The sequence below is a fragment of the Dama dama genome, chromosome 20 (genome assembly GCF_033118175.1).
Source record: "Dama dama isolate Ldn47 chromosome 20, ASM3311817v1, whole genome shotgun sequence".
Taxonomy (NCBI): Eukaryota; Metazoa; Chordata; class Mammalia; order Artiodactyla; family Cervidae; genus Dama; species Dama dama.
The window spans coordinates 106,315,635-106,329,618 of record NC_083700.1 but is presented as its reverse complement, the minus strand read 5'-3'; the positions used below and the strand labels follow the sequence as shown (position 1 = coordinate 106,329,618).

The 13,984-nt window shown below is 58.4% G+C and overlaps 2 protein-coding genes across 3 annotated transcripts; one reads left to right on the top strand and one right to left on the bottom strand.

The window, feature by feature from the left end:
- The first annotated feature begins 1,021 nt into the window (after nt 1-1,021).
- On the top strand, nt 1,022-6,401 carry ADPRS (ADP-ribosylserine hydrolase). Of its 2 annotated transcripts, none has more exons than XM_061122406.1 (6): nt 1,022-1,253; nt 3,422-3,518; nt 3,781-3,988; nt 4,221-4,279; nt 4,944-5,044; nt 5,621-6,401. In XM_061122406.1, exons 1-6 carry the CDS (start codon nt 1,031-1,033, stop codon nt 5,911-5,913), a joined length of 981 nt encoding a protein of 326 aa, XP_060978389.1. In that variant the 5' UTR covers nt 1,022-1,030; the 3' UTR covers nt 5,914-6,401. The 2 variants fall into 2 exon arrangements, with proteins under 2 accessions (XP_060978389.1, XP_060978388.1); XM_061122405.1 differs by having other exon boundaries at nt 4,095-4,279.
- A 1,328-nt stretch (nt 6,402-7,729) lies between these two features.
- COL8A2 (collagen type VIII alpha 2 chain) lies at nt 7,730-12,592 on the bottom strand. Its single transcript, XM_061122404.1, has 2 exons — nt 12,448-12,592; nt 7,730-11,845 (listed from the first exon to the last, which is right to left on the bottom strand). The coding sequence occupies exons 1-2, from the start codon at nt 12,500-12,502 to the stop codon at nt 9,927-9,929; spliced, it is 1,974 nt and encodes a 657-aa protein (XP_060978387.1). The 5' UTR covers nt 12,503-12,592; the 3' UTR covers nt 7,730-9,926.
- Between the last annotated feature and the right edge of the window lie 1,392 nt (nt 12,593-13,984).

The window sequence follows — 13,984 nt, the reverse complement described above, 5'->3', positions numbered from 1 at the left end:
ACGTAGCCAGTGGGGGAGAGGGCTCTTGACCCTCCTGTGCGTGGAGGAGCAAAGATGGGAAACACCATCTCTAAAGCCAGCACCCTTGGACTCCAGCGGTGTGACCTCTAACCAGCTCTGCCCCCCTCCATACCTAGAGGAGGCCCAGAGGGGCCTAGGGTGACGGGGAGGGCTTGGAGGTGGGTACCCAGGCCTGAGTAAGGGCCACCAGCAGACCGCTGGCCAACCATGCGGGGAAGGGGGGGCAGTGACCCAAAGGTCTGGCTCAGTGCCCAGCTCTCCAGGACCCTTCAGTGGCCGACCAGCCGGCTGTGACACCCTTTACAACTCCCCTTTACAACTCCGGGGAAAAGTGAAAGTGTCAGTTGCTCAGCCGTGTCCGACTCTTTGCAAACGCATGAATTGTAGCCCACCAGGCTCCTCTGTTAAGTTGTTCGCGGAAAGCAACTTCTCTGGAGAAGGGAATGGCAATCCACTTCAGTATTCTTGCCTGGAGAATCCCTTGGACAGAGGAGCCTGGCAGGCTACAGTTCACGGGGTCACAAAGATTCGGACACGACTGAGCGACTAATACACACACACACACACTCCTCTGTCCATGGAATTTTACACACACACACACACACACACACACACACACACACACTCCTCTGTCCATAGAATTCTCCAGACACACACACACACACACACACTCCTCTGTCCATGGAATTCTCCAGGCAAGAATACTGGCGTGGGTTACCATTTCCTTCTCCAGGGGATCTTCCCGATCAGATGGTAAAGAATGCAGGTGGATTCTTTAAGATCTGAGGCAGCAGGGAAGCCCTTACAAGTCGGGGAAATGCGCGCTAAAGACAGACTACTACTGCTAAGACACAGGCCGGGCCCTATCTGACCAGGGCTGCGGGACCGCCCCTGGTCTCCCGCGGGGGGCGACGCGACTCCGGGCCGCGGGGCGGCGCTGTGGGGCCGGGCACGCCGCGCAGTGGGGGCGCGCGCCCGCGGCGCCGGAAGTGGCGGGGAGTCCGCGCGGATGGCGGCGGCGGCGGCGGCGGCAGCTATGACGGCGGCGGGCTGCGGAGGGGCTGGGGCGGCTCGTTCCCTCTCCCGCTTCCGAGGCTGCCTGGCGGGCGCACTGCTCGGGGACTGCGTGGGCGCCGTCTACGAGGCGCGCGACACCGTCGACCTGACGTCAGTCCTGCGTCAGGTCCAGGATTTGGAGCCGGACCCCGGCTCGCCCGGGAGCGCGCGGACAGGTGGGCGGGGCCGGGCGCCGCGGGCCTCGGGGGCTCGGCGAGGGACTCGGGCGGGGAGGGGATCGCGGCCGGAGGGGCCCGATCTGCACGACGCGGGGATACCTCGGACTCAACGTGTCCAGGATCCGAGCCCCGTGTTCACATATCTCGCCCCGAACGTTCGCCGTCTCGGGGCACGGCTACACAGTCCTCTCAGCCGTGCACGCCACGCCTAGATTGCGCCTACTCCAGTACTTAACACCTCTGCCAGTTTCACCCGTTTTACCGTAGTCTCTGAGAACATTGCGCCTGCAGTCCGTCTCCACGCAGCTGGAGTGCACTTCTGAGAACAGATCTTATGGAGGCCTCCCCGCGCCTGAATCTCTGCAGTAGTTGTCCATTACCCTTAGGACAGAGCCACACTCCTTAACGTACCCTACTTAGCTTGCCCTCGCCTGCGGTTCCGGTTCCATCTTATAGCGCCCTTGGCATGGCTTTCTGCGCTGCGCTTCTTGGCACTTCGTGCCTTCTCTAGCTCCTTTGCATGCACTGCGGTCCCTTTGCCCGTAAAGCTCTGTTCGCTGAGCCTCTCCCTCCCCTGTGCAGTCAACTCCTCACTCAGAACTCAGTGCAGTGTCACGGCTGAGGACGGTTCTTCTGGGAGATCACGTAGAACAGTAAGAAAAAGGAGCCACACCCAGAAACCTGGAGAAAGAAAAAGAGCTAAAGAAGGGAAAAGTTTATTGGAGGAGAAGCAGGGGAGGTGTGTAACAATAAAACTCAGCAATTTCAAGATGAAGGCACTGGTTACTAATGTAAGGCTACAGAGAAGTTAAGCAAGGGGAAGTCTAGATTTAGGAAAGCATTGTCAGTAGAAGATTGAACCCCGGAAGTTATATTTCAGTGGGTTCAGGAGGGAATGGAAAAGGAGTCCTCAAGACTTGGTCCCTCTCCTGATTCAGATCTGCGTTCTTCTGGGTGGGCTTCAGTCTGGCAGACCCTTCCCATGGGGTAGCCCTCAGCAGCTCCTAGTTCAGCGTCTCTAGCAGAGGAAGTTCCTCTTTGCAGAAGCCCCAGCAGAAGTCTCTGATGGTCTCAGTGGCCTGGCTTAGGTCATCCGTTCATCCCTGAACCAGGGCACGGGATGTGCTTTTGGCTGGGCTGGAGGTGGCATTGGCTCCATCTCCTATCATCTGGGCTGGGAGTAGGAGAGGAGTGGTTCCCTGGGGGGAAACTGGGTGCCAGGGACCAGTTGAATGGAGACCGGGTTCTGCTGCATCACAGAGGGAGAGGTTGAGGAGACAAAGGAAAGGCAAGGTGCCCCCGGAACTACGCTGGGGGTAGACTGCAGAAGAGACTCAGTCCCTCTGAGGGGAGACTAGAGAGTGTGGCTGCAGGTAGGAGCCTGTAGGCCTCTCCTGCTGGTAAAGTAGAGAGTGGGGGCCTCCTGAGAGTGAACGGGAAAGAGAGGGCAAGGTTGGGGCTTTGGATACACAGAGCAGGGTGGGGCTGGGGGCTGAGGGCAGGTGTCAGATGTGAGGAATAAGAAGGGGTTCATTAGGAAGTGTGCTTTGCTCTCTACAGCTGTGTCTTCTTCAGATAAATGCAAGTCCTTGTCCCTAGCTGGCTTATAGCCTGAGAAGCTGCCAAAACCAGTGATGTGTGTTCCAAGTGCCAGGGCAGAAGACCCGGGCACCTAGAGGAAGGAAAGGAGGCAGGTGGAGGGAGATGAGCAGCCCTAGCTGGGAAGGACGTAACCCAGGCTCCAGGACTGGTTCTGAGGAGGTGGAGGGGAACAGCAGGATATAAGATGGGTAAGGAAGGAAAGGCTTCAGATGGCCATGGCAGTGAATTTGGACCTCATCCTGAAGGCGAGAGCCAGCCATCTGAGCAGGAGAGTGTGATGAGGAAAGGGATGCTCTACTCTTAGGAAGAATTTTCTGGCGGCACATATAGGCCAGGTTGGAGGGTAGGGAAGACACGAGAGATGGCAAATCAGCAGGACATGTGACCATCTCAGATTATGGAACTGCCGAAAATCCCAGGGGTGAGAGCCCAGGAAACCGGATGGGAGTGAGAGGCTGACTGGAGGCCTTCTGGGAGTAGTAGATAAAAAGCACAAGCAGCAGGCCGAACCGCCACCCTTGAGCCCTGCAGCTCCATCTCTGTCCCCCGCCCTGTCCCTGCAGAAGCACTGTGCTACACAGATGACACAGCCATGGCCAGGGCGCTGGTGCAGTCCCTGCTGGCCAAGGAGGCCTTCGACGAGGTGGACATGGCTCACAGGTGAGGGCAGCGGTCCCAGGGTGAGGCCAATCAGGTGGGCAGCGTTATCGCACCCCTCGACCAGCGCAGCAATGTCCGTGCATGCCAGGACACCCTCCCCCAGACCCCGCGGCAGGACACCGTCTGTTGGGCCGCTGCAGCTTCCCAAACTAGAAGTGACAGCTCCAGGATTCCTCTCTTCCCCCAAACCAGCCAGGTTTCTTCTCTCCCAGCCATGGCAGGCATCTCTTAAATTGTGATCCTGTGGCCTTCTCGCCCCTAGGTTTGCTCAGGAGTACAAGAAGGACCCTGACCGGGGTTACGGTGCTGGAGTGATCACTGTCTTCAGGAAGCTCCTAAGCCCCAAATGCCGGGATGTCTTTGAGCCTGCCCGCGCCCAGTTTAATGGCAAAGGTTCCTACGGCAACGGGGGTGCCATGCGGGTGGCTGGCATCTCCCTAGCCTATAGCAGCGTCCAGGATGTGCAGAAGGTATAGTCCGGGCAGGTTGGCTCCTGGGCCCTCTCGTCCCTCCCTCCCTCCTCCGCCGCCTGGGTGCCGTGACCACAGGTCTTCGCCTCCCTTGCCTATGCCCTAGTTTGCCCGGCTCTCGGCTCAGCTGACACACGCCTCCTCCCTGGGTTACAACGGTGCCATCCTGCAGGCCCTGGCTGTGCACCTAGCCTTGCAGGGTGAGTCGTCCAGCGAGCACTTCCTCCAACAGCTCCTGGGCCACATGGAAGAGCTGGAGAGTGATGCCCAGGCCATGCTGGATGCCCGGGAGTGAGTAGGCGGGCTGGGGGGCGCGTGTCTTGTGCATGTGTATGCTGGTGGGATGGCATTGCCTCAAGCGGAAGCCTTCTTTTTTAAAATATGTATTTATTAAATATGTATTACTACTTATTTAATACATGTCACTACTTATTTAATACATATTTAATGAATACAGATGTTTCTATTAAGTATTAACTTAATATTAAGTATTAATTTGAATATTAATGTTAATAATATTATATGCGCCAGGTCTTAGTGGCAGCATGAGGGATCTTCGATCTTCCTCGCAGCATGCGGGATCTTTAGTTGCAGCACCTGAACTCTTAGTTAACGGCATGTGGGATCTAGTTCCCTGACCATGGATTGAGCCCAGGCCCCCTGCATTGGGAGTGCGGAATCTTAGCCACTGGACCACCTGGGAAGTCTTTGAAACCTTCCTTCTTTAATTGCAGGTCCTAAGGAGGGGTGGGAGGAGCCCTTTGCCTGGGCTGTGCTTCAGGGCTCTCTGGGTCCCAGAGAACAAACCAGCCGGCACCCCCCCAGCCCTTCCCGCTTCTTGCCCTGGCATCTGTGCCTGGGTGTCAGCCTGACCACATCCCTGCCCCACCCTCCCCATCCTGCCGGCTCTCCCCTGCCGGCTCCGACCTCCCTGCAACCTCGCCCCCATCCACAGGTTGGGCATGGAGGAGCATCCGTACTCCAGCCGACTGAAGAAGATCGGGGAGCTTCTAGACCAGGACTCAGTGACCAGAGAGGAGGTGGTGTCCCAGCTAGGTGGGTAGCCCCCTGCCCCCGACCCATCACCCTTCAGGGTTAGTCCTGGGCTCGTGGATGGAATGGGAGGGGTGCCTAGAGTCACTCCTGCCACTAATACACTTTTGCTGGGGCTGCCGTAACAGGAGCACCATACTCTGGAGGGTCCTTGGCAGGCTGTGGGCACAGCACCTTCTTTAGGGCAACAGTACCCTCAACCTGCAACATCCAGAAATGGCAGCTGGCCGCTAGTTGTTTTTACGGCTAATGGTGATAACTGATGTTTATTCATACAGCATTTTTACTGTGTTTTGGGCACTGTGCAGAGTGCTTTATCTCTAGGATTTCGTTTCACCCTCACACCAGCCCTGCTAAAGTTCCTAACTTTATTCCCTCTCTGCACACGGAGCTAAAGCCAAGATACAGGAAGCACACAGTCAATAGGTGGGCAAGCCGAGGTTTAAACCCAGGCTGTGATCTTAATCCCAGCCCAACTTGAAGCCGAGAGGGTTGACTTGTGACAAGTGGCAGGAAACTTGGGGACACCATGGGGCCCAGGAGTAGGGGTCAAGTTCCCATATTGTGGCCTCCCCACAGGGAACGGCATTGCCGCCTTTGAATCTGTGCCCACCGCCATCTATTGCTTCCTGCGCTGCATGGATCCCGACCCCGAGATCCCCTCTGCCTTCAACAGCCTCCAAAGGACTCTCATCTATTCCATCTCTCTCGGTGGGGACACGGACACCATTGCCACCATGGCCGGGGCCATCGCTGGCGCCTACTATGGCATGGAACAGGTGCCCGAGAGCTGGCAGCAAAGCTGCGAAGGCTACGAGGAGACTGACGTCCTGGCCCAGAGCCTGCACCGGGTCTTCCAGAAGCATCTGTGAGGGCCTCAGCTGCTAAGGCCCCGGCACATGCAGCAGGACCAGCAGGACACATTGGAAACCCTGGGCGTCCTCAGGCTCGGCTCCCTGCTTCAGTCTTCCTGCCGCGTGGGCAGAGTGCACCTTGGGGCCAGAGTCTATTCTGGGGAGGGACGGGTGCCTTCTGGTGCTGGGTTCCTGCCTTCTGCAGAGCCTCGGTGCTCCTGGGTCCTCAGTCAGACATGAGGGACCAGGGCAGGTTTTCCTTGATTATCTAGGACATGGGATTTGGGGAGGTGGAAGTGATCTGCAGCATCATTTCTCCTTGTTGGGATTTAGCCAGTTTGCCAGAAGCCTGTCTTTGGGCCCTGAGTGCCCAGTTTATACGGATCAGGAGGTGGGCACATGGATCTAGCCAGTTGAGATGCACACCCGGCCCTTGGCCGTCGTGGGTCTTGTGAACAGCTTCCAGAGAGAATCACAGAGCAATAAACAGTTCTTGGTAAGTCCCACCACTGTTTCTTGTGTTTCTCCTCCACAGTGGATGAATTCTTCCCCTTACCTTGACCTTTTGTGCCTAGCACTTCTCTGAGCCTCACTCCTAGGAGCCAGGGACCCACCTGCTGGGTGGTGGAGGCAAATTCCTCCAGTTGTCCAGCCAGGAAGAGAGCAGGCACAGTTTGGTACTTTCTCAGAGTGGCCCAGGCAGTGGGCAGGAAGAAGTCAGATATTCCTGCTCTTAGAGAACCTGACTTAATAGGTTGCCCCCCAGATAGGACCCAGGTGCCGCTGGGCCAGGAACCAGAACCCTGTAGGAGGCTGTAAAGGAAACTTTGGGTCACCAGATTGCTGACCTTTCAGTATGGGGGGGGGGGGCCCTTACTCTGCATCTTGGGCCTCCGTCAAGGGCCTTGGCCTGCCGGGAAGGTCTATACACCATCCGTTTTGAAGAAAGGAAAATGGAAATGAAGAGGGCACCTCACCTTAAACTTGAGGGCTTTTCCAGCCTCGGTGGAGATCTGTGCCCAGCCCTGCAGCTAGCCTGAGGTTTTAGGATTGCTGGGCAGGTCTGCTTTCAGTCAGGACAGGGTCCCTCCAGGCTGGGGAAGACCCCAGGACTTTTCAGGGCCTTGACTGGCCTCAGGTCTGTGGTCCAGATCCCCGCGTGTGGCAGGCTGTGGGGCAGGTGCTTTCTCCTAGGACCGCTCCCCGAGCCCTGCCTCCCGCCTTGGGCCACTCCCCGAGCCCTGCCTTCCGCCCTGGGCCTGGCACCAGCCCCGCCCACAGGAGCAGCGATCCCTGATTTCATTCATCATGTGTATCAGATGTTGAAACTTGGCCCTTGGGATCCTGAGCCAGCAGTCATGCTCCACTACCCCTGAGCGCTTGCAGGAATGTTCCAAGGAAGCTTGACCCATCTCCCCCAGCTCCAGCCACTGCCTTAGTTTGGTTTCTTTCTTTTTTTTAATTTCTTTTTTTTTCCATTTATTTTTATTAGTTGGAGGCTAATTACAATATTGTAGTGGTTTTTGCCATACATTGATATGAATCAGCCATGGATTTACATGTATTCCCCATCCCGATCCCCCCTCCCACCTCCGTCCCCACCCCAGTTTGGTTTCTTAAAACGCCTCCTGGCATTTACTTGGTGCAGGGCCCAGGCAGCTTTGGAGAACTGAGCATTTCTGATGCGGTCGTGGTAGAACCCCTGGCTGGGGGCTGGGGAAGAAGGCCTGCTCCTTGAGAAGGTGCAGAACGAGAGTCCCAGAGAGCTCCCCAGCTGCTTTATGAAATCAAAGAGGCTCAAGACGCCTCTGCATCAAGGCCAGTTTCAGCAGAGTGCTGTTTATACAACAGGCTTTATTGAGATTGTGTCAATACAGTCAATACCATTGTTTTTCTTTTCAAAAAGAAGTCCCATTTTCTTTTAGATTTCCAAGTGCATTTTTCCCGAATCTCCTGTGACACAGGGCACATAATAGGTATGTAGGGAACTAAGCTTCCTATACCAGGTTAGAAATGAAATTACTAATGGAAAACATTTAAACCTTAATCTTTTTAAAAAAAAAAAAAATGAGGAATCAGAATACAAAAATGCACAAGGTAATGTAGTTTTCATTGTTAAAACCCGACATAGTTTATCAAAGCTAATCAGTTAAGTGGACACCTGGAACTAAAGTCCCATAAACTTTTTGGAAACACTACCCACCTCTCCCCAAAGGCTTTAGGAATGGCACTTAGCAGAAACTCAGTTCTGTGAAACAGCTCCTTTTGTTTTTTGGCTCCCCGTACCCTCCTCAGGGCCCTGGACTTTACTGGGAGCTGGTGCATTTCCACCCATCAGAACCCTTCCTAACAGGTCAAATGGCAGTGGCTTTGACTCAATAAGGATGCTGAGCAGGTGGCCCCCACGAGGTATGATTTAAGACTTAGTTCCCATGGAGCTGATGGATAAGAAACCCACCCTAGCCCAACCTGCTCTTGAAGTGCCACTTGGGCAGATTTGGGTTTTCTTTTCTCCTTTTGAAGTTAAAACAAGCGGTCAAAGGGTCTGCTTGATTTGGAGCAGCTGTGGGGAGGAGGCCAGCCCCGAGGCCGGAAGGAGCCTCAGCATAACGAGTCAGAAGTCGGTGATCAACCTCCTTCCTCAGCACGGCCAGGCAGGGTGCGAGCCAGAGCTGCAGCACATCCACGCTGGGTCCTCATCTCAGCGATATCCACTCAGCTTGAACTAGGGGCCAAGGGGAGGGAAGGAGGTCTTGCGTGTTTCCTGCAGTGGGGCACTCTGATTGGGGAAAATGGCAGTAACGTCCAACTCATCCCAAAGGGGCCTGTTGGCACCCTTTTTCTCAGGGCCTCAGCCTCCTGGGCCCTGAGGAAATTGGAACCAGACAGTGGAAGGAGAGGAAGACCCTGCAGATTAACCCCTGGAGTCGACGCACACCCACATGTGGCTCTTTCTAAGGAGAAGCGGCGGGGTGCCTTCATCCGCGCTCTTGTGTGAACCTTGTTCTGCGGGTGAACGGGAAGCTCTCGGCCGTGGGGCTACTGGGGGTGGGCTGGCAAGCACCCCTTACGATTTTGTCAGTAAAGCGGCTCTCCCTCAGCAGGTGAAAGGAGAGACAGGGAGGAATACTCATGCTCGCTGATTGCCAGCCCTGCCTCCTGTGGGCACCCCAGGGGCCAGGGCGGCTGCCCTCACACTGAGCAAAGTCAAAAATAGTGGGGGCAGCCTTGCGGATGGAGATGAACATGAAGAACGGTCATCCTGCTCCAGGCCCACACCCCTACCCCTCACAAACCACCGTTGTCCGTGGCTGCGGCCTGAGCGGTGAGTGGGGGTCAGCACTGCCCAGGAGCCAGCAGGAGCGGTCACGCACCCGTACCCACCGGGACAGCCCCACCGCTGGGGCTGCAGTCCCGACAGGTGTCCACACTGGCCACCGCCACGGTCCCCCCCTCCCCCTTCCCCTGGAGAGAAACAAGAACTCTTCGGGAGATCCATCCTCTTAAGCTGGAGGTCCCAGGGCCCCTGGAAGAGCCCCAGCCAAGAACTGAGGGAGGCCACGCCCCATCCCTTGAGCAGGTGCCCTCTGGGGACCAGCAGGCTGGGCAGGGCCTGGGAGTATGTCTCCCCAGGGGAATGGAGGGGGCCGCTCAGCCCCCTCTCACCGCTGACTCACTGAGAAGCAGCCGCCTTCACCGCCCGGCAGAGCCCAGGACTCACAAGGGGGCAGGGGTCTCCACCAGCCGGGCGGAGCGTCCTGGGGCCCTGCCAGGGGGCCAGGCAGGGCAGGATGGGGGCACAACCCCCGCCACCGCACAGACAAGTGGGGGAGAGGAACTCAGGCCAGCTTCTTCCAGAAAGAAACCTCAGCCTGCGTGGGAAGAATCCCAGTCAGCCTCCCCAGGCCGAGGCCGCGGCCGCCTTTGTGCCCGCCTCTGTTCCAGTCTTTGGTTTTTTCTTTAAATGGAGGTTCTTGGTAAGTGAGAAGGTCTCTCTACCACTAAAGAGGAGGAGGCCAGGGCAGCGCGGGTTATGTGGGACACAGCAAGAATCCCGAGAAGGAGGAGTGGATGTACTCGGTGGAGTAGAGGCCATTGGCCTGGTCCGAGGGCATCTGCACCCAGACCTGGTCGTTGGGCCGCAGCTGCAGCACAGCGCCGCCGGACGCCTGGTCCAGGTAGCCCTTCTTGTACTCGTCGTAGGTGTACGTGGCTGGCACGTTGTTCTTGTAGAGGGCCACCCACACGTTGGTGCCCTTGACGTGCACGTGGTAGGCGAAGTAGTAGACCCCGCCCACGGGGCAGGTGAAGATGCCCGTGGCCGGGTTGTAGCCACTGTGGCCGTTGTAGAGAGTCCGGTCAAACTTGACGGGCATGCCCGAGGCAGGGAAGGGCGAGGTGAGCACAGCGGTGAAGGCGGGCGTGGCATGGGCCGACAGCTCCCCCAGCCCCAGCTGTGGCTTCACCCCCTTGCCCAGCACAGCTCCCTCCACGCCACCGTTGGGCAGGTGCAAGCCGGCGATGCCAGTCTCGTCGAAGGCCCCCGGGGCTCCGGGGGGGCCAGGGGGGCCAGGAGGCCCAGGAGGGCCCGTGAGTCCTGGGGAACCTGGGACCCCAGGAGGCCCTGTTGGCCCAGCCACACCAGGTTCCCCCACTTTCCCCTCTCCAGGGGGTCCCGGCAGGCCTGGCTCGCCCTTCAGGCCTGGCAGACCCTGGGGCCCAATAGGGCCAGCCGGACCCTGGAGTCCCGGGATTCCTGAAGGGCCCCTCAGGCCGGGCTGTCCAGGGAGCCCCAAGTCACCCTTCTGCCCCAGGGCTCCTGCCACCCCTGGGCCTCCAGGGCGGCCCGTGAAACCTGGCTCACCTTTGGGTCCAGTCGGTCCAGGAGGCCCATGAGCCCCTGGAAGCCCCCTCTCTCCTGGGAGCCCAGGTTTCCCAGCCAGGCCACTAGGCCCTTGGTCACCCCGAATGCCAGGCACTCCTGGGGGTCCTATAGGCCCTGTCTCCCCCTTAGGCCCAGGGACCCCACGTCTGCCAGGGAGCCCTGCAGACCCCGGGAGTCCAGGGGGCCCCCCAAGGCCCTGTGGGCCCTGTTCCCCCGGCTCCCCATCCTCACCTGGCTCGCCCCTGTCCCCCAAGAGCCCCGGGACCCCAGCTGGACCCCTGTCCCCCTTGGGACCTGGCAGGCCTGGCATCCCATAACCAGTGGGGCCTATCAGGCCGGGGGGGCCCCGGGTCCCTGGCTCCCCTTTGGCTCCTGGTGGGCCCTGTGGCCCTGGCAACCCTGCTAACCCCGGTGCCCCCACACCATCCACCCCAGGGGGCCCCTTTGGGCCCAGAGCCCCAGGCTCCCCCCTGGGTCCTGGCACCCCGGGAGGCCCAGTGTCACCCTTATCTCCAGGGGCCCCAGGAAGCCCATCCAAACCCGGTTTGCCTAAACCAGCCGGACCAGGGAGACCCGGGGGCCCCGGGGCACCCCCCTGCCCTGGGGCTCCAGGTAGCCCTGGCTGGCCCACTCCATTTTCGCCCTTGAGGCCTCGATCACCTGGGGGCCCAGGCTCTCCCTGGGGCCCTGGCTCCCCCCCAAATCCTGGGGGCCCCGGCACCCCCTGGGGGCCTGGTTTTCCAGGGACAGCGATGCCTGAGGGCCCAGGGAGGCCAGGGGGCCCTGGGGGCCCCCGGAGGCCCTGGTCCCCTCGTATCCCTGGCTCCCCCCGAAGCCCCGGCTGCCCTGGCGGTCCAACCTTGCCCGGGAGCCCCGGGGGACCAGCCTTGCCCATCCGGGAGAAGCCAGGGGGCCCGGCGGGGCCAGGTTGCCCGTGGAGCCCAGGTTTTCCGGTGCCTGGTTTTCCTGGGAAGCCAGGAGGGCCGGGGGGGCCCCGTGGCCCAGGCTTTCCAGGTGGTCCGGGCTCTCCTTTCAGATCCATCGGCAAGAGTGGTAGAGGCATTTCTGAGAGAGAAGAAGAGAAGAGGCAGTCAGGGGCCTGGACAGGTGGGCCAGGGGACCCATCTTCCCACTCCCTACCCAGCATGGGGGTGCAACTTGAGAAGTTAGGGTTCTGTACCTGCTCATGAAGACCACCCTGGGCCTCCCTCCCTACTCTCAGGAAAGATGCAATTTAGGGGTGGTCTTGTGGCCATCTCGGGAGATGCAGGGTATCCACAGCCAGGGCCCCTAGTTCCCAACCTACCCAGGCTGGGCCTCCCTTCCCCAGGAGCCTCTCATCCCTGCGGAGCTGTGGTGGGACGGCCACCAGGTGGCACCAGCAGCCCTCCTTAGAGCCAATCGGCGCCAGCCCCGTCCTACTTGCCCACAAACCTTCCCGCTCCCCGCTACCTAAAGACCACCTCCGCCAGCCAGCTCCACCCACTTCCGGGCCCTCTTGGGTGGGAGGCCCTGGACCCGCATCAAGAAGCAAGTGGAGATGGGAAGGTCTTTGGTGGGATGGACGGGCTGTGGCTGACGGGCCTGGGAGGAGCCGGTGGAGGTCAGGAGACAGGGAGTGGGGGGTCGGGACGGGCCGGGGAGGGGCGGGGCGAGGCGATGCTCACCCAGGTACTGGCCCTTGCCCTCGCGGAACGGCGGCCCTACGGGTCCTTTGTGCATGGGCTGCACGTACTGCACCGGCGGGTACCCCGCTGCCCCGGCGGCCCCACCGCTGGCAGCCGCCCTCGGCCCGCACCCCAGCAGCAGCAACAGGAGCAGCAGAGGCGGTGGCAGCGAAGACAGGGGCGTCAAAACCCCCCGCATGGCGTCCGCGGGCGTGCTGCGGGGAGGAAAGAGAGAGGCCATCAAGCCAGCTCATGGGTGGTTTGGCACCAGGCCCAGGAGCTCACAAAAAGATGAAAATTTAGTTATTATTCACAAGCAATTCTCAAAGTCTCAGAGTCTGCAGAAGTTACTACTAAACCTCTCCTAACCCTGCCCCTGGCTCTCTGTATAGGCAGGGGTGGGGGTGAGGTTCCTGGACAACAGCCTCCCAAACCATTCACTTGGCAGCCAGATGCCCTTCCAGAGCACCTCTAACCTTGGCACAGCCCTGCCAGATACTGTTTGATGATTACACACCCACTACCACGTGCTGGACTGGCTCTCTGCCAAGGCATGAGGCTAAGCTCTCTGGCATGGGAGCTCACTTAATCCTCCCAGCACTTTAACGAGGTATTGTTATTGTCATCCACATTTTCCAGATGACAAAACTAAAGCAAAGGTCTCTAGGAAGCAGCACTGGGATTTGCCTAAGGTCTGTCTGACCTCACATTAAGTCCAGGCCTTTCTGGGGTTCCCCACCATCTTCTGGATCAAGTCCTTTGTGGGAATTCCCTGGCTATCCAGTGGTTAGGACTCAAGGCTCCCACAGCCAGTGGCCCAGGTTCGATCCCTGGTTGGGGAACTTAAGATCCCGCAAGCCTCGAGGCCATTAATTAATTACATCTATATGTATGACTTCCCATATATGTATGGGCTTCCCTTGTAGCTCAGCTGGTAAAGAATCTGCCGGCAATGCTGGAAACCTGGGTTCGATCCCTGGATTGGGAAGATCCCCTGGAGAAGGGAAAGGCTATCCACTCCAGTATTCTGTCCTGGAGAATTCCATGGACTATATAGTTCATGGGGTTGCAGAGTCGGACACGACTGAGTGACTTTCACTTCACATGCATATGTATCACTGAGTCCCCTCGCTATTCACCTGAAACTATCACATTTTGTTAATTGGCTATACCCCAGTACTTCCCAGGTGGCTTCCCAGGTGGCGCTAGTGGTAAAGAACCTGCCTGCCAATGCAGGAGAGATAAGAGACACAGGTTCTATCCCTGGGTGGGGAAGATCCCCTGGAGGAGGGCATGGCAACCCACTCCACTATTCTTGCCGGGAGAATCCCGTGGACAGAGTCCATAGGGTCTCAAAGACTCGGACACAACTGAAGAGACTTACATGCATACCCCAGAACAAAATAAAAAGTTTAAAAAAAATTATAAGTTAAACAATAATTTTTGTAGAAGTCCTCGGTTCCCAACTTGGTGTTCTAATCATCTAATCAGTATCTGTGTCTCCAACTCTACCATCTACCTCCCCTTTCTCTGCCTC

Excerpts from the sequence above, each read along its gene's own strand:
- ADPRS (XM_061122405.1), top strand. The coding sequence starts at position 1,031 with ATGGCGGCGGCGGCGGCGGCGGCAGCTATGACGGCGGCGGGCTGCGGA. Across the intron at positions 3,989-4,094 it reads GCGTCCAGGATGTGCAGAAG|TTTGCCCGGCTCTCGGCTCA; the intron begins GTATAGTCCGGG and ends CCTATGCCCTAG. Across the intron at positions 4,280-4,943 it reads GCCATGCTGGATGCCCGGGA|GTTGGGCATGGAGGAGCATC; the intron begins GTGAGTAGGCGG and ends CCCCATCCACAG.
- COL8A2 (XM_061122404.1), bottom strand. The coding sequence starts at position 12,502 with ATGCACAAAGGACCCGTAGGGCCGCCGTTCCGCGAGGGCAAGGGCCAG. Across the intron at positions 11,846-12,447 it reads GGGCAAGGGCCAGTACCTGG|AAATGCCTCTACCACTCTTG; the intron begins GTGAGCATCGCC and ends CTTCTCTCTCAG.